The sequence below is a fragment of the Eleutherodactylus coqui genome, chromosome 1, assembly GCF_035609145.1.
Source record: "Eleutherodactylus coqui strain aEleCoq1 chromosome 1, aEleCoq1.hap1, whole genome shotgun sequence".
In the NCBI taxonomy this organism is placed as follows: Eukaryota; Metazoa; Chordata; class Amphibia; order Anura; family Eleutherodactylidae; genus Eleutherodactylus; species Eleutherodactylus coqui.
The window spans coordinates 102,970,741-102,992,617 of NC_089837.1; the positions used below are offsets into that span (position 1 = coordinate 102,970,741).

At 44.4% G+C, this 21,877-nt stretch overlaps 1 protein-coding gene across 1 annotated transcript; it reads left to right on the forward strand.

The window, feature by feature from the left end:
- Nucleotides 1-2,690: 2,690 nt before the first annotated feature.
- Nucleotides 2,691-17,170, forward strand: ERFE (erythroferrone). The gene is made up of 8 exons (XM_066598318.1): nt 2,691-3,093; nt 4,278-4,484; nt 6,140-6,251; nt 10,651-10,808; nt 11,436-11,544; nt 13,191-13,275; nt 13,371-13,449; nt 16,181-17,170. Exons 1-8 carry the CDS (start codon nt 2,968-2,970, stop codon nt 16,277-16,279), a joined length of 975 nt encoding a protein of 324 aa, XP_066454415.1. The 5' UTR covers nt 2,691-2,967; the 3' UTR covers nt 16,280-17,170.
- Nucleotides 17,171-21,877: the final 4,707 nt, after the last annotated feature.

Consider the following 21,877-nt stretch of genomic DNA (forward strand, 5'->3'; position numbering starts at 1 on the left):
ACAGTCGGTGATGTTTTTGGGGAAAGGTGCAGAGATGTCACGAGAAGAGGTGTATAGCTGGGTGTCATCAGTGTAGAGGTGGTATTGGAGGACAAATCTCCTGATGGTTTGTCCAATAGAGGCTGTGTAGATGAAGAAAAGGAGGGGGCCGAGGACTGAGCCCTATGGGACCACAACAGCAAGGGGAAGAGGAGAGGAGGTAGAGCCAGCAAAGGAGACGCAGAATGAGCGGTTAGATCAGTAGTGGGAGACCGATAGAGCGAAGCATACTGAGGAGGAGTTTGTGGTCAACAGTGTTGAATGCTGCAGAGAGGTAGAGGAGAATCAGTAGGGAGTAATCGCCCCTCAATTTGGCTGTCAGGAGGTTGCTTGACACCCTTGTAAGGACAGTTTCTGTCAAGCGCAGGGGTCGGAAGCCACACTGTGGGGGGTCGAGAAGAGAGTTCTCTGATAGGTAGCTTACAAGGTGGGAGTAAACCATGCGTTCCAATAGTTTGGAGATGAAGGGGAGATTAGAGATGGGTCGGTAGTTGGCAGCATCAGTCAAGTCAAATGTCGGCTTCTTTAGCAGTGGGGATATAATGGCGTGTTTGAAAGAAGAAGGAATGATGCCAGCGGTCAGAGAGAGGTTGAATATAGTGGTGAGATGGGAGATAACCACTGGGGAGAGGAACCAGAGCAGGTGTGATGGGAAAGAGTCGCTAGCACAGGTTGTGGGGCGCGCAGAGGAAAGCAATTTGGAGACTTCTTCCTCTGTTGTTGGTCTGAGTACAGACAGTGAGCAGGAGCTAGATGCAGTATTGATGAGACTAGGGTCAGGGCTAGTCTGAGATTGGGAAGTTATTTCCTGACGGATGTCATCAATTGTCTTTTTGAAGTAGGCAGCCAGCTCTTCAGCACCGAAATCTGTCACTGGGGGCTGCAGTTTAGGGCTGAGAAGGGAATGAAAAATATCATAAGAGCTGTTTAGGGTTGTGCGATAGTGAGGAGAGAAGAGAGGTGAAATAAATTTGTTTGGCATGGTGGAGGGTGAGGTTGTAGGTTCTAAGCATGAATTTGTAGTGGAGAAAGTCCGTGGATGTTTGCGACTTTCTCGACAGCCGTTCAGCACTTCTAGAGCACCTTTGGATGAATCGCGTTTGAGGCATGAGCCAGGGTTGCCTCGGTCTGCATCAGATGGCTTGGGTCACGGGGGTTGCTGCTTCATCCAGGGCATGTTTAAGAGCGGTGTTGTGGTGTGCGTCAGCCAGGTTGGGGCACCAGAGGAGAGAGATAGGGGACAGAGAGGACTGTAGAGACTCAGCAAAGTCCTGGGTGTGAATGGCCTGAAGGTTCCTGTAAGTACGGTAGGTAGGAGGGTCTAGAGAGATGTTAGGGAGCTTGACAGAGAAAGAGAGGAGGTTATGGTCCGAGAGTGGAAAAAGGGAGTAAAATCTTTACGGTATTCTGGGAGATGAAAAAGAAAAACTAATGTGGATGATTTTAGTTGGAGAAGATGTCACCTGTGGTCACTTAAGGTAACTGCGATGTAATCAGTATCACTGCGGAAAACTGATATCTAACTACTATATGGTGAATGCATCACTTACAAGTATAATATTTCTAAGCCTACCGAGTTATAAAAGTTGTCTTATAGTGTGTTTATGTATTACCACTCCCCCAAACCATGTTCCCTTTTTACCTTGGTATTTTGGGTTGAAAGAGGTAACCCTATGTATAAGTCATTGTTTCAACTATACAATGTTTTCTATCTTTACAGTTATTGCCTATGTACGAAACTGAAATGCTATAACTAAAGATATAAGTAGTGTCCACAAGCTTTCATCCCTTGTGAAGCATTATCCTATCATTAAGAATTTTGCAAACCCATACATTTACATATATGAATCATACATCTTTCTGTGCTTACCACATAGGCAACAGTCATATTCATCCATACACGACACCTCTTTTTTCTGTATTACAGTCTTCAATATCACAGACAAATCATTTGATCCTTCTCTAGTTTCCTTCCTTACTAGAAGACTCTAGAGTTCATATGAGTTAGTGTATTATCTAGCACAAGCCCGTCTTGCAAAAATAGTCTAGTCTCCACGCATGGTGGTAACCTTACCATTTGTCCCTGATTTTCTTACATTGAAGGTTCTTTATTGGAAAGTTCATCAGTTCTTATGTACACACAGCAGACACTTTGGCCTTTTTACAGTAAACACGCTTCTTCACAGGGGAGACACTGTCCTGTTTTTAGAAAAAGTCAAGACCATATTTTCCAAAAGTCAAAATGAAGAGTGGTGGGAACATGTGCAAAGCAATGCCTGTGTGCCCTTCAATTCAATTACACTACAGAGTAAGAAAAATGTCCTGATAAATACGTAATACAGGGTAATATTAAATAGGTGATTCCTAAATGAGACTCTCCACTACGATTCCTATTACAACTGTTCCCCCTTGAAGGTACACAACCGAGAGGGAACATTGGTCACAAGTAAATAGTGACACGGAACTTGCATAAAGTTTAAGAGCCAAAATGGAATTAAGATCGTGTACTCCTCCTGACTGCATCCTTAAACATTACACTCACTCAAATTTCTTCTAACTCTGTTTCTTGGAAGAAACACACAAAAAACTTCTCAATATGCGTGTGGGGTGTTGGGTCAAGTGTTCTGTTATCTATACTCTGAGGACAAGCCAGCCTCAAGAAGGAGATACTGCCAGAGTGGAGACAACAGCACGGGGGACAACATAGACCTCAGAAAGCAGCCGGGTGTGGAGACATAGATATTTAATATTACTATTAAGATCATAAATTTGTACGATAGCATTTCTCAAACTGGATAGATTGTGTTCATAGGGAGCATTAAGGTGAGATTGTCTAGGACACGGCTGAGGACACGTGGACTGTGGCTTCCGGATATCACTGATTCATTGATTGAGTATAGTCGCGAGTCACCTAGGTCAGTAAGTACAATGAATGCAGATGGCAAACCTGTCCCCCTCCGCTGTGTACTAATGACCATTAGCATGGGGGTCCTTCTGGTTCTTCTCAGTGCCTGTCCCGCCTGTACACATAAGAACAGAGGATCTAAACTAGAGGTACGTCTTTTTACATTTTTTTATACAGTACTGAATGAATACTGTGTAATAGTGATAAAAATGGCTTGATTTAATATGCTTAAAATATGAAAAAGACTTCTGCACATGCAAAACTGCTGGGATTGGCAAATGCTGTACACTACGAAAAAGGCATATAAAATTTAGGAACCAATTCTTACATTTTCAGGCTCATAATTAGGAATAATATTACTTTCCTATAGAAATTGCTTCTTTCAGTGGTGTAAAGAATCAGTACATTAAAACGGGGGCTCCACAAATATATATTGGGTACGGTCAGAGATGTTTGGGTCAGTACATGAAAAATTAATAGTTGTGTCCCCAATTTGACTACAGCCTGTTACCAAATATAATTTCCCATAATATCATTCTGACCACATATGGTAGGTTGGTAAAACAAAGTTAAAAAACTATTTCTATGGATGCCAAGTATTGCATTTGCTGTGTTACATCAATATCATCATCTTGTCATGGTTTGAATAGTTTGAAAAGTTTTTAAATGTGAGTTGATTTAATTCACAGCTTCTTTCCACATAGTACATACATGAAAATACAAGTGATACTTCTGTGTGCATCTTATGGTGGGATGTTCACAATATCTCCATACAGACGCTCAAAAAGACCCAACAAGCCTCCGGCTGGGCTGACACTCGCTGACTACAAACAGCATAAACTCACATAAACACTAGTAGAACATGCAAACTCCATTCAGAGGTTCTCCTTAGTGGGATTTGAACTCAGGACACTAGCACTGAAATCAACACTGCTAACACTGAGCCACCATGCAAGAAGCAGCAAAGCTGATGCATTTCTTGCAAGTGTCCTTTTTCATCAGCTTGCAAGTCAAAACATGACCACATTCACTTCCATTAGATGTGAGGTAGCAGGGTTGTCATGTGATCCTTGGCCTTATGGTGGAGACACAAAAACTTGTGAAAACTTTTGCTGCTAAATATTTGAGTGTTAAATTGGGCCCAAGTATTATGCCATGTGAATTGGAAGTGGTTGGTGCTTAGTATATAGCTGCAGTAATGTGAATGGCAGTATACATGGTCATAACTCAGGGGTTATATGGTGAGCCACATAGGCTCCTGAACCAGTGACTGAAGATCACTGCTCTAGAGGGTAAAGCAGTAACGGGATATATTTTCTTTTTTATGTCATAGGATATCTCCAACACAGCTTCACCCTCAGCCGAAATTCCTATGTTAACACCCCCACATACCTCTGACACCACAGTAGAGAAGGTATTGAGGAAAGGGACAGGGGCACAAACTTCCAAGTTGTCCCCCAGATACTCCTGGCTGTTTTTTCTTAGGCACTCTGACCGTGAAGGAAAAAGCAAACGAAAAGGACATGAAGACTCTCCACGAGTAAGATGTGCTATATGTGTGACATTTTACACGTTTGTGTATACTTCGGTTTACTGTTACGTTCAACTATTTCAGAATCACCTCAATTAAAATGCAGAAATTAAATTCAGTAGTAGATTATAGCTATAATGTCTTCTTAGCTGTGCTGAAGTCATAGAACTTATTTGTCGCAGGTTACGACTGTTTTGATTTCTCTGCATCTTCTTATCCAAGGCCATGTCTCCGTCTTTATAAACCTCATGTCATGATCATGAATTTACCACTGTGACAGACTGTAGTGAATTATGACATTGGCCTCCATGTACGAAGCAAACACGCCTATTTAAGACTCACTAAAGTTAGAGTGGTTTCGCATCCGGTTACCTGCTCCATTCGAGGAGCAGGAACAGGGAATCCCCATGCCAAACATTTCCGTCTTTTGATGAACAGTGCCCAATGGACCCCATTGACTATAATGGGGTTGGTTCATTTTCCGCTCAGCTGCCTGGCATTTTACTGGGAAATGCCATGCTTTTTCTTCCCGTATTTTGTGCTGGATCTGCGACAGAACCTCCAACCAGAGGCTCCAACACAGATGTGAACCAACCCTTATTGATAACTATTGATTGGGAGTTCAAGCGAGACTATTCTTATTTTAGGGGGCGGAAATTCATATGGAATAAAAACACGGTTTGGTTGTAGAATAGAAAATGTTTTTGCTATTTACCGCTCTTGTCCTTGGGTTGTGTGTGGTATTGCAGGTTAGCTGTAGGTTACTGAGCTGCAATGCCAGACACAACCCAGGGACAAGGGTGATGCTGTACCTGAAGATTAAAGCAGATACTTATTTCACACAACCCCATTAACTTTTATTACTATTTTCTAAAATATCAGAAAGGCTTATAATACTAAGGTCCACTCACAGGGGCATATTGTCTGTTTGTTCAGTCCCTATTTTTTACTGACTGAATACAGACTAAATACGGACCCACTGAATTAAATTGATGCATTCCGATGTGTGTTTTTTACGAGCTAAAGGAAAAATAGCAGCGTGTCCTTTTGTGGGTGCAGGGCTTAGAATGTAATATTCTCTCTACTTGTCATCCCTTTAAGAAGGAGATAGAAATGCTTTTGGCCTGAAAGATCAGCGCTCTGTAGGTAGAGAATTACATATTATGCCAGTTTTCACTACCTCAGAAATCCTTGTGGTAGTGACTAGAGATAAGCGAGTATATTCGCTAAGGCGCTACTCGCTCGAGTAATGTGCCTTAGCCGAGTATCTTCCCACTCGTCCCTAAAGATTTGGGGGCCGGCGCAGGTGACAGGTGAGTTGCGGCGGGGAGCGGGGGAGAGCGGGCGGGAGAGAGGGAGAGAGAGATCTCCCCTCCGTTCCTCCCCGCTCTCCCCCGCTGCTCCCCGCCCTCTGCCGGCCCCCGAATCTTTAGGAATGCGCGGAGAGATACTCGGCTAAGGCACATTACTCGAGCGAGAAGTGCCTTAGCGAGTATACTCGCTCATCTCTAGTAGTGACCCAACCAACGCCAATCTTAGTAGATCTAGCTAATCTTAGAATGGTTCAGCATTTCTACCCATTGCTTACTGCTCAGTGAGGTCAATATGAAGTACATCATTAGGCCTGGAAATGTTTCTATCATAAAATTATTGTGTGCTCTCAGAACCATCACTCGGGCCCGATTGGCTCTCCGGCACCCTCAAGGCACCACAGTCACTTCATCAATCATGTTCTCAGGGAGAAGAAACTTTCCCAATTCTTGCAGCTCCTGAGCGGTGAGTAGAACTGATTAGAGTCAAAACTTAAAGCGATCCTCTGAATTCGTGACCAGAGGGTGAGGGGGTACATTACCCACAGTTATTCTCTGCTGTCCCTCCAACCCATTTGTTTTGAGGTCCCGGTTTCACCTATCCAAGATGACTGACCCAATCTTCAGACTACCTAATCCACACAGTGCATTGGTAGTGTTATTCTACCAATGCACTATACCTGCTCTCTGATTGGTCAAAGCTGAGAAAGTGACGGTTGTATGACATTTGCTTATATGACATTTGCTTATATAACATTTATAAGGGCTGTCGTTTGCTAGATCCTGTACCAAGTCTCCATCCTGTAACCTGAGTCACGGAGCTACCACATATATCCTCTTAGTTCTCCATATATATCATATCGCTTCCTCATACTCTTCCACATACAATAGCTAATAGAGCTGACTATTGCAGAAGTGCGATTTTATCTAACTTTGCATCTTATGTGCAGTTGTAAGCACATAGCAGGCGCTATACAAACAAATACTAAAGCTATCTGAGGGTGCATGTATACAGGCAAGTACGAAATTGGCCTGGGAAACATTGACCAATATTGTACTCTGAGCCTGAGTTCTCACGGGACGGAAAGCCATTGGAAATCTCACGGCTTGGTCGCACCGAAAAACCGCAAGATTCCCACGGGATAAGCGCAGCCTCAAAATCCACGGCCTTTAGCTGCGGATTTTGGAGCTGCTTCGCCGCCTGCATTTCCGCTGCGGCTATCTCTCCCATAGAGAGGAGAGAGCCCACAGTGGAAATCAAAAAATAATTGACATGCAGCGTCTTTGTTTTCCGCGTGGCACGTCAGTTTTCGTGCGGCTTGGCCGCAGCATGTGGATGAGATTTTTGCAAAATCTCGTCTACTTTGCTGGCTAATCCTGGGATTAGGAGCTGTGGGCGGAATTGCCTTGTGGACATTCCGCATGGAAATTCTGCAGCGATTCCGGTCTGTGTGAACCCAGCCTTAACCTTGTGAAGCGCATCTATGTGCTTGCTATTTTAATGCGTGTTTTTCACGAGCTTGAAAAAAAAATCACAAGTGCTTACGATAATTTCAATAGTAAAAATCGCATCGTATTCGCATGCAAATCATATGTGAGTGCAATGCAATTTCATTTCAAATATCCAATAGGAAATAAGGGGCAATTCTTGCAAGGGATTGGCCAAAATTAGGGCGTACAGTGGTTTTTCAGTTTTGCAGCATCGCTATAAGAGAAAAATCACTCATGTAAAGACACATTGAAATCAATGTGTTATTTTCACTTGCGACTTCCATCCATATTGCAATGAGACGAAACTCTTGCAAGAAACTCACTAATGGGAATATACCCTAAAGCAGCCTGCACATGACAGGGGTTGATTCTGCACGTGGTATCCCGCAGTAGGATCCGACCCTGTGCCCGGCTGGCTTCCATACTTACACTTTCCGGGTTCTTCTTTCCCTGTACTGCGGGAGCGCCGATCGGCGCGCGTGTGCAGTACAGAGAAAGCCGCGACGCCTGTAGGCGATGACGCGGATCCCGTGACCCTTCTGCCGTGCTCACTGCAGAAGGGCCGCGGGACGGAAAAACGCACAGAGTGGAGCACGCTGCGTTTTTCCTGCCACAAGCGGAAATTTCCTCTGATGTGCAGGAAGCAGCAGTTCTCCGTAGAAGGCCATTAGCGGAATTCCAACCCCGAATTCCGCAAGTCAAATCCGACCGCCTTTTTAAACTCGGCACCAGAGGGCAGAAATTTGAAAAAAGCCGTGGGAAGATAGGTGCCGCTCGATCTTTCCTGCACGTGGTATTTACTACATGTGGGATAGATAGGGCAAGTCCTGTCTTATCTCGCCATACTATTAACAGATGAGAATCCCGAAAGTGTAAACGAAACCACTGAAATCCTATTGACAGCAGTGGTTTTGTTTTGTCCCGTTATATGGCCATGATTAGTACGGCCACATAACAGGAGAAAACCACATTTGCCCTTATCTCCACTAAATTACATTGGGGCAAACCTATGTGCAGGGCAGCTGGTCAGTGAGTTTCAGCCGGGATACCCGAATAAGACTTAATTCACAATAGTGCTCGGCCTTCCGATTTCCTGTATCATTAAGGGAGCAGAAAAATGGAATTCTAGAGCCGTCCTATGACAGAAACAAATGGAGGAAGACCTTCATTGACTAGAATGGGGTCCTTCCAGCCCTCAGGCATTTTCCTGGTTTAAATAGTGCAACATACTGTGCTATTGTGTTTGGCATTTTTTGCCAGATCTGTACCGGAGACTCCAACACAGATGTGAGCATAGCCTTATATTACAAAGCTTTTGCGCCATTTTTTAAATTACGACTAGAGATGAGCGAACGTACTCGGTAAGGCCGATTTCGCAATCGAGAACCGCGATTTTCGAGTACTTCACTACTCGGGTGAAAAGATTCGGGGGGCACCGTGGGTGAGCAGAGGGGAGTGGGGGGGAGAGGGAGAGAGAGAGAGCTCCCCCCTGTTCTGCGCTGCTACCCCCTGCTCCACCACGCCACGCCCCTCCCCCCGGCGCCCCCCGAATCTTTTCACCCGAGTAGTGAAGTACTCGAAAATCGCGGTGCTCGATTGCGAAATCGGCCTTACCGAGTACGTTCGCTCATCTCTAATTACTACCCTTTTACATAGGCTGATTATTGTAAGGTCCAAATGCAGGCACAGACTAAATTATAATTTGTTCTCTAATCAATAGTCGTTTAACTTACGTTTGCATAAAGACTAAATGACGATCGGCCCGTGTGAACAGGCAGTCATCCATCTATGAACGACTGCCTGTTTACTGTGAATGGAAGCAGGAAGGCTGAAATGATCCACGCTCCACCCCCATTCACTCAGCGATGATCATACCTGTGTTTTTTTATAGGAACGATCATCACTGGGATGGTCTGGCCGTATCTGCGCCCAACAGGTCATCCTGTGTAAAAGGGCCCCTATTTATTTCTGGTTACATATCCCACAGCGCTGTAAACATGCATATCAATCTCTATCCGCAACACAGCTCACAATCTAATTTCACTATTACACTAGTGACAATGTCATAGGAAGCCAATTAACAGATCCATATATTTTAGGAGTGCAGCAGGAAACCAAAGGACCTGAAGGAAACTGATACAAACACAGGAAGGCCATACAAACTCCATGCAAATGTTGCCCTTGGTTGGATTTAAATCTGGGACTCAAGTGCTGTCAGTTGGTGCACATTTTGTGGATAAGTGGAAACAGATAGAATCATAGAATGGTAGAGTTGGAAGGGACCTCCATGGTCATCTGGTCCAACCCCCTGCTCAATGCAGGATCACTAAATCATCCCAGACATATGTCTGTCTATCCTTTGTTTGAAGACTTCCATTGAAGGAAAACTCACCACCTGTTGTGGCAACCTGTTCTACTCATTTATCACCCTCACTGTCAGAAAAGATCTCACAGCCCTTTCCTGCATATTCTAAACATGCTCAATTGGCTACAGTCCGGGAAGTTTGGAGGTCAAGGCAATGTGGAGAATTCATTGTCATAATCCTCCAACCACTCCTTAGTGAACTGAGCTCAATGACAGCACTGTCCTATTGAAAAATGAACCTCTTGAAGATATGAGTGCAGATGGTCAAACTTCAAAGATTGTGATATGATGACTAACAGTACTATGCCATGCCAGGAAAACACTCCCCAGATTACGACAGTGCCACCATAAGCCTGTTGCACCCCAACAGTGCATCCATGGGATATGAATTCATTCTGTTTATGCCAGATGCAGACCCGACCATCTCTATGATTAGGCAGAAAACAGAACTTGTCTTTCCAGATGACCTTCTGCCATGTGTCTAAGGTCCATTGATGTATTTCCTAGGCCCATGCAAGGCATTATTGACGATGATGTGGGTTCATCAAGGGCACCCTTGTCAGCCTCATGGTCATTGTGAAAATTTGTCTAACTTCCAAGCTGGTGTACTGTTGGGTCAGTTTCTCCACTGTGGCATGTCATTGCTGAGATACCAGACATGCCACCTGATCCTCGTCCCTAGTATCAACCACATACGGCCTGCTGCTCCATAATCTTCTATCAGATGTTTATCCATGGTTCAATCAGTCTTAGTACACTCTTGATACTGTAGTTCAGGAACAGCCAATAAGTGCGTCTGTTTCAGAAATACTGATACCACACCTCTGGGCATCAACAATCTGCTTTCGGTCAAAGTCACCACGTTGACCCATAACTGCCAAATGTTGCCTTCTGGGAGCAGATCGTGACTTGGCCATCACGTGGTATAGGGTTGCTGATCCTAGGATCTCACAGCCTTTCCTAATGCAATGATCCTTCAGTTTAAAATACAAATTTCCTTTACCGGCAGATTTTCTGATGAATAAGAAGGACAGGGAACATGTTCCAGCTCCTGGAAGTGCTCCAACTGTGCCCCCTGCTAAAGTGCCTGCAGCCTTCATCTGCAAGACTATCAGTGATATTCACGTGGAATCTGGAGAGATCAAGGAACTTCAGAATTACCAACGGGTGAGTGGATGGAGACTATCTGGAAGATAAAGGAGTAAACCCCAAATCTGCAATTCAAATCACTCAGTCAATATCCTATTTAGCCGTCGTATCCTATAGTGGGTGAAGTTCTGCCACTTATAACCACTTTCTCCCATGGGACAATCTAAAGGCCCATTTACATGCAATGATTATTGCTCAAAATTCACTCAAACAATGTCTTTTGAGGGATAATCGTTGCGTGCAAGTGCTACCATCGTTTACTTTTCAGCCGAACGATGATTTTTAGGTGAGCATAACAGCAGGGACCGCACGCTGTGTTCTCCACAGTAGTGCTGGTTACATTATATTCAGCTCACAGCCCCAAGGCAGAACAAAGGAGCTGTATGCAGAGAACAGACCACATGCTGTTCTCTGCATACAGCTCCTGGAGGCTCATTTACATGCAAAAAAGGTAATAAGCTGCTAATGGGCATTAGTGCATTTTTCTAATAGTGGAAGCTACGGCAGGCCTTGCACTTGATTTTCTGGAATGCGACTTCAGACAAAAATTATAATATAATATTGTCCTTAATGTTTACCCTATGCGTAAAAACAACATCTACAACAGTTGTCGATTGTAGTCTTCAGTAACATGTCTGTTTGCAGCCTCTTTTAGAAGGATCCTTTTACAGAGGAGCCGGGCTGAATGTCACCAGCGGTCGATATACTGCTCCATTCACTGGACTTTATGCCTTCTTTGCAAGACTCCAGATTGGTGAGTGACAGGCTGTGAAAGAACATCAAATGTCAAATACTAAGCTGGACTGATGAGGTCTGTGATGACAGCCTATGGATTAGTAATAGAGATGAGCGATCGTACTCGTTAAGGCAAATTACTTGAGCAAGTAGAGCGAGCATTGCCATTTTCCAGTACATGCCTGCTCGTCCGAAAAGATTCGGGGGTCGGAGGGGGTGAGCGGTGAGTTGCAGGAGTGAGCATGGGGAAGAAAGAGAGAGAGAGATCTCAGCCCCCCCACCCCCCACCCCGTTCCCCGCCGCTCTTTTTCCCCGACCCCGAATCATTTCGGGCAAGCAGGCATGTCCTCAAGAATGGCGATACTCGCTCGAGTAATTTCCCTTCGCTCATCTCTAATTAGTAATAAAATCCTGAGGTCTCATGAACCTCATGTTGTACAGATCTGTAAAACGGCGTTACTAGAAATATATGGACCTATTTTGTACCTCAATGTGCCTCTAATTTTATATGGAACCCGTGAGAAAATAGAAAGTTGCATGTTCCACTGCATGTTAAATTACAAGCGGTGTCTTCCCGTAACAGCATTTCTTCTAGGGAAGAATACGGTACTAAACCAAAGCACCATATGGCAGCAAGATGCAGAACCAAAGGCCCGTTGGGCAGGTACTATGTACATAGCTTTGGCTTGTGCATAAGGCCTTTACATACCCTCAGCAATTACTGAAAGTACATCTTCAAGGCCAATTTCACATGAGCGTATTTGCACACAGCAAAGGCCCCAGAGAAGTCTATGGTAGGTGTGCAAATATGCAATGAATGATGCATGAAACACTGCACTAAACTGCGGGGAAAAGAACACACTGAACCTCATTACACTAAATAGCCTTTTAGTGATGCAAGGCGGTTTTGCTATAAAACACCCTGCATCTACGGTGAAATCGCATGTTGGCGAGCGCAATATTAGGTCGTCATTCATGGCCTGATGTCGCACTTGACCGTGTAAAGTAAGCCTAAGGGCAGAGACACATGAGCGTATTGCAAAATAGACTCGCTCCTGCGCAACTTTTTTGTGCAGAGAATAAGTGTAATTTGCGTGCGTGCCTGCGCAAATACTGCTAATTCACATAGGCGGAGGAATCACCCCATCCTGATTTAAATGGCTATTAAGCCAAACAAGGTGCCCGTGTTCGTGGGTATGCACAGCATTTTGCTCATACCCATTGCCTACATATGTGCGCATTTGCACACCTCCCATAGACCTCTATGGGGCACTGTGGTGCGCAAATGCACACAAAATAGAGCAAGTCCTATTTATTTACAACCGCAAGAACCGTGTGTGTAAAAAATAAATAGGAAATGAACCCATTGAAGTCAATGGGTTCTATTCTCTGTGTTTTGCACTTGTCTGAAGGAGTCCAGAAAATTAGTTTCATTCATTCGAATGGTGTTGCATCAGCAGTAAACACATGGATTTCTGAAAGCCCTCATTGGAGAAATGCAACAGCCACAGAAAATTCTGCTGTGTGAACATCCACCGGTACCATCCATCACGCTCCCGAAATATGTGTGTAAAGTAAAATGTGCCGCCATTCTCAATGAATGGGGGAGTAGAAAGCACTACGTAAGAAGTATCGGAAGTTTCCTAAACTCTTTTGCACTTGCAGACTTTCAGGAACCCGCTCCTCACAGGGATCGGCTGGGGTTTCTGCGTCTACAGCTCTGTATACTGTCACTGTGCCAGGAAAACTTGTAAGTTTAATAGTGAATTAGGTCATTTACAAATAAGCAGAGCAATGCCGGTCCCAGGCACAGTCATGAACTACAGATATACTTTTTCCTTCTAGGTCCCTGCAGCAAATAAGCAGTTTCAGTAGCAGTGAGGCTGCAGCTACAATCACCTTGAACGGAGTATTGTACATACAGGTAAGCAGCAGGCAGTAGAACATCTAATCGATCTGGTATACACGACTCTCGTAACTTAACATGGGATATACAGCAGTTTTGCAAAAGTTGTAACAAAAAAAGGAGATACAACTCCTTCCTCTGGATCAACATTGGGGTAATAAGCTGAACTGGACGGACATATGTCTTTTTCCGGCCTTACATACTATGTTACTATAACTGCAATATGTGAACACAGCATTCAGTGAGCGCTCGCTCAATTAGAAGCCACAGTTCCTGCTTACAATATCCACTCTCTTCCTAGTTTACGCTTCACCAAATGTACATATTTGTAGCCTAAACAGGACGTACCCCTCCCCCCCCAATAGTTGACTTTGGGCTGTCCCGTCACATTATCAATTACTTTTTTCAGTCAACCCAGGGCCCAATATCAAATAGTAGGACATCAGGCCACATGTTTCCTTCCTAAAAAATCTGGCAAAAGATGGCAAGATAAAAGACCTACTAAAAATGCTGCATATTTACTTAAAGGGGTTTTCTGAGTTACGCACGAAGGCACCAGACTGCCGCTTCAGTGGTCTGGTCCCATGGTATTTGACAGGTGACATCACCCAGCCAGAAGGCCTAGTGACATCACGTAAACCTGTCAGGTGGGCTTCTAATGTAGAAGCCCCGAGGCAGGTTTATGGGATGTAACTGATGACGTTCCTGCCTGCCTCTCATTGGCTGAATCAGTGACGTCAGTAAACAACCCCCGTAACCGCTACAGCCGATGAAGACAAAAGACTAGAGCAGCAGCCACCATCGGCGGGGTAGCAGGCCACAGCCAGAGGAATTTCATTTTTTTATGTTCCAGGTGTCACCCCATTGCCACCAATGTTAGACATTTTCAGAAAGACTATTTTGTATGGAAAGGTTACGGACACATGGGGTGAAAATCTGCAGCAAATTCACAACAACATCCACTTGTGTTACATGCAGATTCGTCATAGATTTTGTTGCAGTGGAATGTATCCCACTCATTGAAAGGAGTGATTCTATCCTTAGGGTTGTTTCACCAGCAATTTTTTTAGGAAAACAGCACTTTTAATGTTTCAGAATCCTTTTTGCAGTTTTTAGATTGTATCATTACATTGTATGCTTAAAGGAGATGTCCCGCGGCAGCAAGTGGGTCTATACACTTCTGTATGGCCATAATAATGCACTTTGTAATATACATTGTGCATTAATTATGAGCCATACAGAAGTTATAAGAAGTTTTATACTTACCTGCTCCGTTGCTGGCGTCCTCGTCTCCATGGTGCCGACTAATTTTTGGCCTCCGATGGCCAAATTAGCCGCGCTTGCGCAGTCCGGGTCTTCAGCTTTCTTCTATGGAGCCGCTCGTGCCAGAGAGGGGCTCCGTGTAGCTCCGCCCCGTCACGTGCCGATTCCAGCCAATCAGGAGGCTGGAATCGGCAGTGGACCGCACAGAAGAGCTGCGGTCCACGAAGGTAGAAGATCCCGGCGGCCATCTTCAGCGGTAAGTATTGAAGTCACCGGACCGCCGGGATTCAGGTAAGCGCTGTGCGGGTGGTTTTTTTAACCCCTGCATCGGGGTTGTCTCGCGCCGAACGGGGGGGGGGGTTAAAAAAAAAAAAACCCGTTTCGGCGCGGGACATCTCCTTTAAAAGGTTGTCCAGGGAGGCAAAAACCTTAACCTTACCTAAGCTGTCAGACACTTCACTGCCAGGCTGGTTCTGAAACTTGACACTGGGTCATATGGTATGGCCGCTCTCTGGGCCCGTTAAGTCATCAGAGGCTGGCAGTTTGGCTCATCCTAATAACTAAGCCAGCTCCCTTCTCTTTCTCTGCATTGGCAATGACAGGGTGGAGGTCTGGCCTAGTTATTAAGTTGAGCCAAACGGCCAGCCCCCACTGAAGACAAAACAGGCACAGACAAGGGGACTATACCACATGACCAAGTTTTGGAAAATTGCCCGCAAGTGGAGGTTTGCACACCGCAGATCTGGGTGAGGATTTCACCTCTCAGGGCAACCCCTTTAAAGGGAACCTCTCATCGCCTATACCCAGCATAGGGTATTTTATATGGGCCAATAGTTGCCTGAGTAATTGCTCAAAAAAGCGATTATGAGCAACTGTAATTAATCGATAACACTAAGTATGTTGCACACAGCCAATTCAGAAATGCCATCTCCACAATGCGATGGCTGCGATTGGTTCTTTGACCGCTGCTCAGCCAATCAATGCAGCGGTCAAAGAACCAATCACAGCTGTCGCATTGGTTCAGCAAGCGCTGAATTGATTGGCTGAGCAGCACACAAGAACCAAAGCCATCACTTCCTGGAGGCGGGATTTATGAATCCCGTAACCAGGAAGTGATCTTGTCAGCGGCCGTGGACTGCAAGAAACATAAGCTTTCCCGAAAAATCAGGGTAGGCCTAATTTTGGGGCAACATGGTAATTACGATAGAACTGGAAGAGAGATTGATTAAAATTAGTGCAAACCAAACATTTTGGACATGCTCAAAGCGGCCAATCACATTGCAGCTTTCATTGTCCAAAGGACCTCTGGAAAATGGAGATCTAATTGCTTTCTATGGGCAACTCCTCTTTTCCTTTGAAGTAGTTTTGAAACATTTGCTCCAGTTTGTCTACTGCACATGAATGCTTGATAATATTAGCAGGATCTTACAATTTGGTTATGTATTTTCCATAATCAAGTGGTCTAACCTGCTTTATTCCCCCACAGGAGGGACAATACGTATCACTTTTCTTGGAGAACAGGATGGACTCTTGGCTTGTGCTGGTGAAGAGCTCAGACTTCAGCGGTGTGCTCTTGGGACAGTGATTCATGATCTTATTCCAGGAGCTTTTTTTTCCTTTTCTTTAAACTACAGTATATATATATACACCGATAATTTATAACATTAAAACCAATAACAGGTGACACGGGATAAATGCAGCATAAGTATAAGGACAGCTACTGAGTCAGCTTTTGACGTTGTGAAGTGGGAAAAATGGACATGTGCAAGGATATGAACAAATTTGACAAGGGTAAAACTGGGATGGCTAGAGCATCTCCAAAACAGCATGTCTTGTGGGTCTTCCCAGTATGCAGGGGTCCGGAGAGGGACAGTCGGTCAACTGGTGACAGGGTCATGAAAACCTATGGTTGATGTATGTGGGGAGTGAAAGCTGGCCATCTGGTTCGGCCCTACATAAGAGCTTATGTAGCCGTTGGTGGAGACAATGTAATGATCTGGGCAATGTTCTTCTGGGAAACCTTGAATTCATGATGATGAATTGGCCTCCAAACTTTCCAGATCTCATTCCAATTGAGCATCGTTGGGATGTGCTGGAATAACAAGTTTGATCTATAGAGACCGCACCTCACAGTTTATAGGACTTAAAGGTTCTACTGCTGACATCTTGGTGATACCACAGGCCACCTTCAGAGGTCTTGTGGAGTCCATGCTTCAATCAGCTGTTTTTAGTGGCACTAGATGGCCCTACACATTATTAGACACGGTGTTTTCATGTTATGGCTGATCGGTGTATCTATAATATATATATATATATATATTTATTAGGGGCAGCACAGTTGTTCGCACCATTGCCTTGTATTAACAGTGCATTGGGTTCAGATGCAGCAAATTCTACATGCAGATACGTAACATGCAGAGCTGTATATACAAGTCTAATGTAATAATTTAATAACTTGCATTAAATATTATATAACTTAATGGCCACGGAGCCACTGCTATATTCCACTGTTTCTATTTCAAGAGGTTTCTACTGTTAGCTATGAAGTACTTTATACAAAATGAAGAGTGAAAATGAAAATTGCCTGCGATGGACCTGGGAAGTGGGGTGATGAAGGCAATGGGAAAATCATGGCTAACCTTTTTACAAATGAAACATGGGGTGGAAGGATCTGAACTATAGGCGACTCACTACATAGTACTGAAACTACTTTACAACACTACATGAACTAGTGGGAGAATGTGCGCTCCTGAATACTCACCTCTTACACTACGTGCAGCTCAAATTGTTCTGCACTAGGAAACGTACAAGAAGAGAAAAACTATGATAATCGGTGAACCCAAAATCACATCCTTTCGAATCAGTATGTAAAAATAGACCCCCAAACAAGATTTTGCATATTGGAGACAAATACGCTCCTGCGTATGATTGCATCTTGTTAGACTATGGCCGCGGATAACGCAGTGACATACTGCCCGTGGACCAGAAAGGTTTCATTGTGTCTGAAATGTCATGGCCAAATACTGATTTGTTTAAATGAATATAGACATGCAATGAGACTTAAAAGGGTTTTTAGAGACTAAGATATTGATGACCTATTCTCAGGATAGGTCATCAATATTAGATTGGCAAGGGTCCAGCACTTGCGCCTCCACCGAGCAGCTATTTGAAGAGACCATATGCATAACAGTCACAGCGCTGTTCATTGTATAGTGGCTGTGCTTAGTATAGCAACTTAATCCTATTTACTCGGGCCATGTGATAGATCAACGTGTGACAGATTATATGTCTGAAGGGAAGCCCCTGCCTCTTAATATAGCTGATTGGAGGGGGGTCACAAGAGGAAGACCCTCACCACTCTGATATTAAGGACCTCTGTTGCTTCTGAACTTAGGGGTTCAGTGGGCGGTCCTATCAGTGATTGACAGCTGCGTATAGACTGTGCACACAGAAATAGCTGTCAATCACTAATAGGACCGCCCACTGGACCCCTAAACTCAGAAGGAACAGAGATGTAAATGGATATAGCACAAGTTCTACTTGTATTATATTCACTTACATCTCGATTCCTTCTGCTCAGCTCCTCCTGCTCCATAACACGATGCCTGTGGAATGGACTGCATTCTCATGCTGACAAGCTCCCTTTAATACTATTTGGGTATAAAACCACTCTTAATTGTCTTATTATACAGGGTTATTACAAATGATCTTCTTAATGTGAGACACTCATAACTCACATTTAATGACACTCAAAACCCATAAGTTAATGTAAACAGAAACTGAAAAAGTTTATCTAACAGTAAGATGTCTTTGTTGCCCCTAGCAACCAATCACAGCACAGCTCTGATTGGACAAGCTGCTAATGTAAAATAAAAGCTGCCCTGTGATTAGTTGCTATGGGCAACAAGGACATCTTACTCTTAGACAGTTTCACTGAACGACACCCAAAAAGTTTAATTCTGCCATAGGGCGCCTGCACACAGGCGGAAATTCCGCGGCAGGATTTCCGCCGTTGGAAGCCTGCATAGGATTGCGTTAACAAATGCAATCCTATGCAGACGGCCGCGGTTTGGCCACGTCCGCGGCATGTCCTATTTTTGTGCAGGGCTCGCCACTCACCCGCCACCGGCTCCGGTCTGCGCATGCGCCGGCACATGAAAGAGCCGAAGCTGCTGGACGCGGGTGAGTACATGTTGGTCCCTGCAGGCGCTCGGGTCAGGTCCCGCGGCGAGAATCCCCGCCGCCGGATCCGACCCGCCCCTCTGCAGGCGGCCATAGCCAGCACTAGGGAAATGTGAGACTAAATGGCTGCCATAAGACAGGAGAGTATTTCGTGTCCTTGATTTGCACGTCTACCAGTCTGTTATTAGTGTGCAATGTCATTTTCAAATAAAGATAGATGAAGATCTGCCCAGCGGGCGCACAATTCGCAGGTGTTACTCCAATATTAAGAAAAAAGGTTGCATGTGTATGCGAAAATAATCCGTCCGTCCACCAGTAAGCGTGGAAACGGTGGAGCGCGCCTGTGCAGGTTTCGCACGAAGGCCTCAGAAATCCACAGTCAGAGCACACAGAGAATTGGACATCCTGCAACTGGCTGTATGGACTCTGCGCAACTGTTTGCGATATTAAACCTACGGGGTGCAATGGTTACAGATCCCAACAGCGGCCGCCAAAGCGAAGCAGCATTTTTTGCTGTGAGAGGATGCAAACTGTAATGGAAAGTGGTTTCATGGGATCTTTAATATTTAGGGATTAAGCCGCCTTCCACGTTTTGGGCACGATTTCTAAACGGAATGTCAGAATCCAGGAGAGGGAAAGCCCACCTGTCTACGTAAACATAAGACTCCCCTAAGGTGAATGTGTTTTGCGCTATAGTGCGGCCCTGAAAAAGGGTACGGCCCCTTCTATTTCCATGAGAAAACAATTACGGGAATTTCGGACCTAGACACTACAGATACGGCTTCTGCCCGATTCCTGTCCCTTGCCCCCCCCCCCTCCCCCTATTTTCACAACAAAGGCAGATGTACTCAATAGGCAACTACCAAACAGATGGATTGGCCATGCAGGTCGTGATGACCGTGCCAACTTCCTTGGCCTCCATGTTCCCCGGGCATTATGCCTTGTGATTTTTCCCTCTGGGGGTGTGATAGAGTCTACATGCCCCCCTTACCACCCACCATGCATGATCTGTGAGAACACATCACAGTAGCTATTGCATCAGTCAGTTGTGATACGGTACAGCATGTATGGCAGGAACTACAGGCTTGATGACAAAAGGAGGCTCACATTGACCACCTTTGATGTGGAGAACATTTTTGATGTTGTGCAACAAAACCTTTTGAGTTTCTGTTTCCATTAATACCAAATGTATGTATCCGAGTGTCATTAAACATGAGTTGTGTGTTTTAAATCAGGAAGATCATTTGTGATAACCCTATATTGATATAGCCAAATCCTTACCTTACTTTTTAGTTTGTATGGCGAATTTATAAAGGTCTGAGGCTTTTACAAGCAAAGCCCACTTGTTTCTCAGCTACAAGTGGCTCACAGAACTTTTCCCTTTGCATAAACAATAAGTGTTCTGAAACTTCTTGTTCCATGGGTGCTCCCATGTTCCTGACATCATGAAAAGCTGCAGTCACAAAAACTTTCATCCCAACTCTGTGCTACTACACATGTCCACCTGTTTAATGGTTTCAGCTTTATATGACACTGAAAGTGCATTTTTTTTAATGGTAACCCTGTGTATATAAGATATACATCTGGTGTAATGTAACAATGAAATAGGCCAGATAGTATTCAATTGTGTTACGTTATTAAAGAAAACGCACACATAACAGACACAGCACCACTCATTCATAGGCTATGTTTAGTATAGCAACTTAACCCTATTTAATTCAGTAGAGATTACTTGTAACATTACATACCCCTCATGGATAAGGGTGACACTTAGAGCATGTTAGAAGGCCATTCCAGTGATTTTTTTCCCCCCATTCATTATCTATACTATATATATATATATATATATATATATATATATATATACACACACACACAGTGTTACCTTGGTTAGTTATTGCTATATGAAACACCCAGCATAAATTTTTTTCTTCTGAGATGATCAAGTAATCTCAAGTCTGACCAGCTCAGATCTGCTTGGGGTTGTGATGCTACTCCATGGATCTACTACAGCAACTGCCGGATGATGATGGATGATGATACAGCTCGTCACACAGTTATATGAAAGGCATTCAGCCTCCTGACTCCGAATGGTAGAGTTGGAAGGAACCTCCAGGGTTATCTGATCCAATCCCTTTCTCAGTTCAGAACTGTATACTTATGGGCAGTAGCTTATTTAGCTGAATATAGAAGGTAATGATAGTTTATGGTGCTCATAGCCGGGGATGAATACCCTTTAACTAAGTCATAGTGCTCATAAGGCAGGTTCCCAGGAGGCTGTGGAGTTTTGTTTTTTTTTTCTTTATAAATAGTTACCTGCCTCCCAATGCCCATACAGTCACCCCCGAAAGTCAGCGTATGGACTGTGCACTCAGTGCGCAAACTCAAAGCTGCAAGCTGTGCACATGCACACCCATTAATTTCTATGGGAAAAAAAACACACACACACACCTTTGACAGCTGACAGAGCAGGCACCAGGAGGTGGATGATTATTAGAGAAGAAGAAAAAAAACATGCTCCTGCACTATGAGCACCATAACTTAGATTCTGGTGCTCATAGCCGGTGACAGGTTCCCTGTAACAGTCCCCCCAGCAGGCAGAATGGTAAACCTTGGCTAATACTGTGCTGATGCATCATGGGACTGATGTGAAACAAAGCAAAATATAAATCTCCAGATGGTGCCTGATAAGCATCAGACAGGAGACTGCGTTTCAGGGAAGCGACCAGAATACAGGGAGGAGACCTCCAGAGTTTGACAGGTAATCAGGTGAGTGGGGGCAGTGATTGAGGGGAAAAAAAAGAAAAGTGTTTTGCCAGCGTGGCCCTTTTAGTGTGATCAGTGCAGCTCAGACTCTTGGTACCTACACTGATCTTGGCAGCTCTGATTCAGGGTGGACGCTCACTGGCGATATTTTCTTTCTTGCGCTGCAAGAGCACGAGAAGACTCTCGCCTAACAGTGCAAGAAAGACGCCGGTATAGAAGCGGCATATTGCTAGCG

Bases quoted from the DNA above. Each gene is read 5' to 3' on its own strand.
- ERFE (XM_066598318.1), top strand. From the start codon at position 2,968: ATGAATGCAGATGGCAAACCTGTCCCCCTCCGCTGTGTACTAATGACC. The intron at 3,094-4,277 runs GTACGTCTTTTT...TTTATGTCATAG, and splicing joins ACAGAGGATCTAAACTAGAG to GATATCTCCAACACAGCTTC. The intron at 13,450-16,180 runs GTAAGCAGCAGG...ATTCCCCCACAG, and splicing joins ACGGAGTATTGTACATACAG to GAGGGACAATACGTATCACT.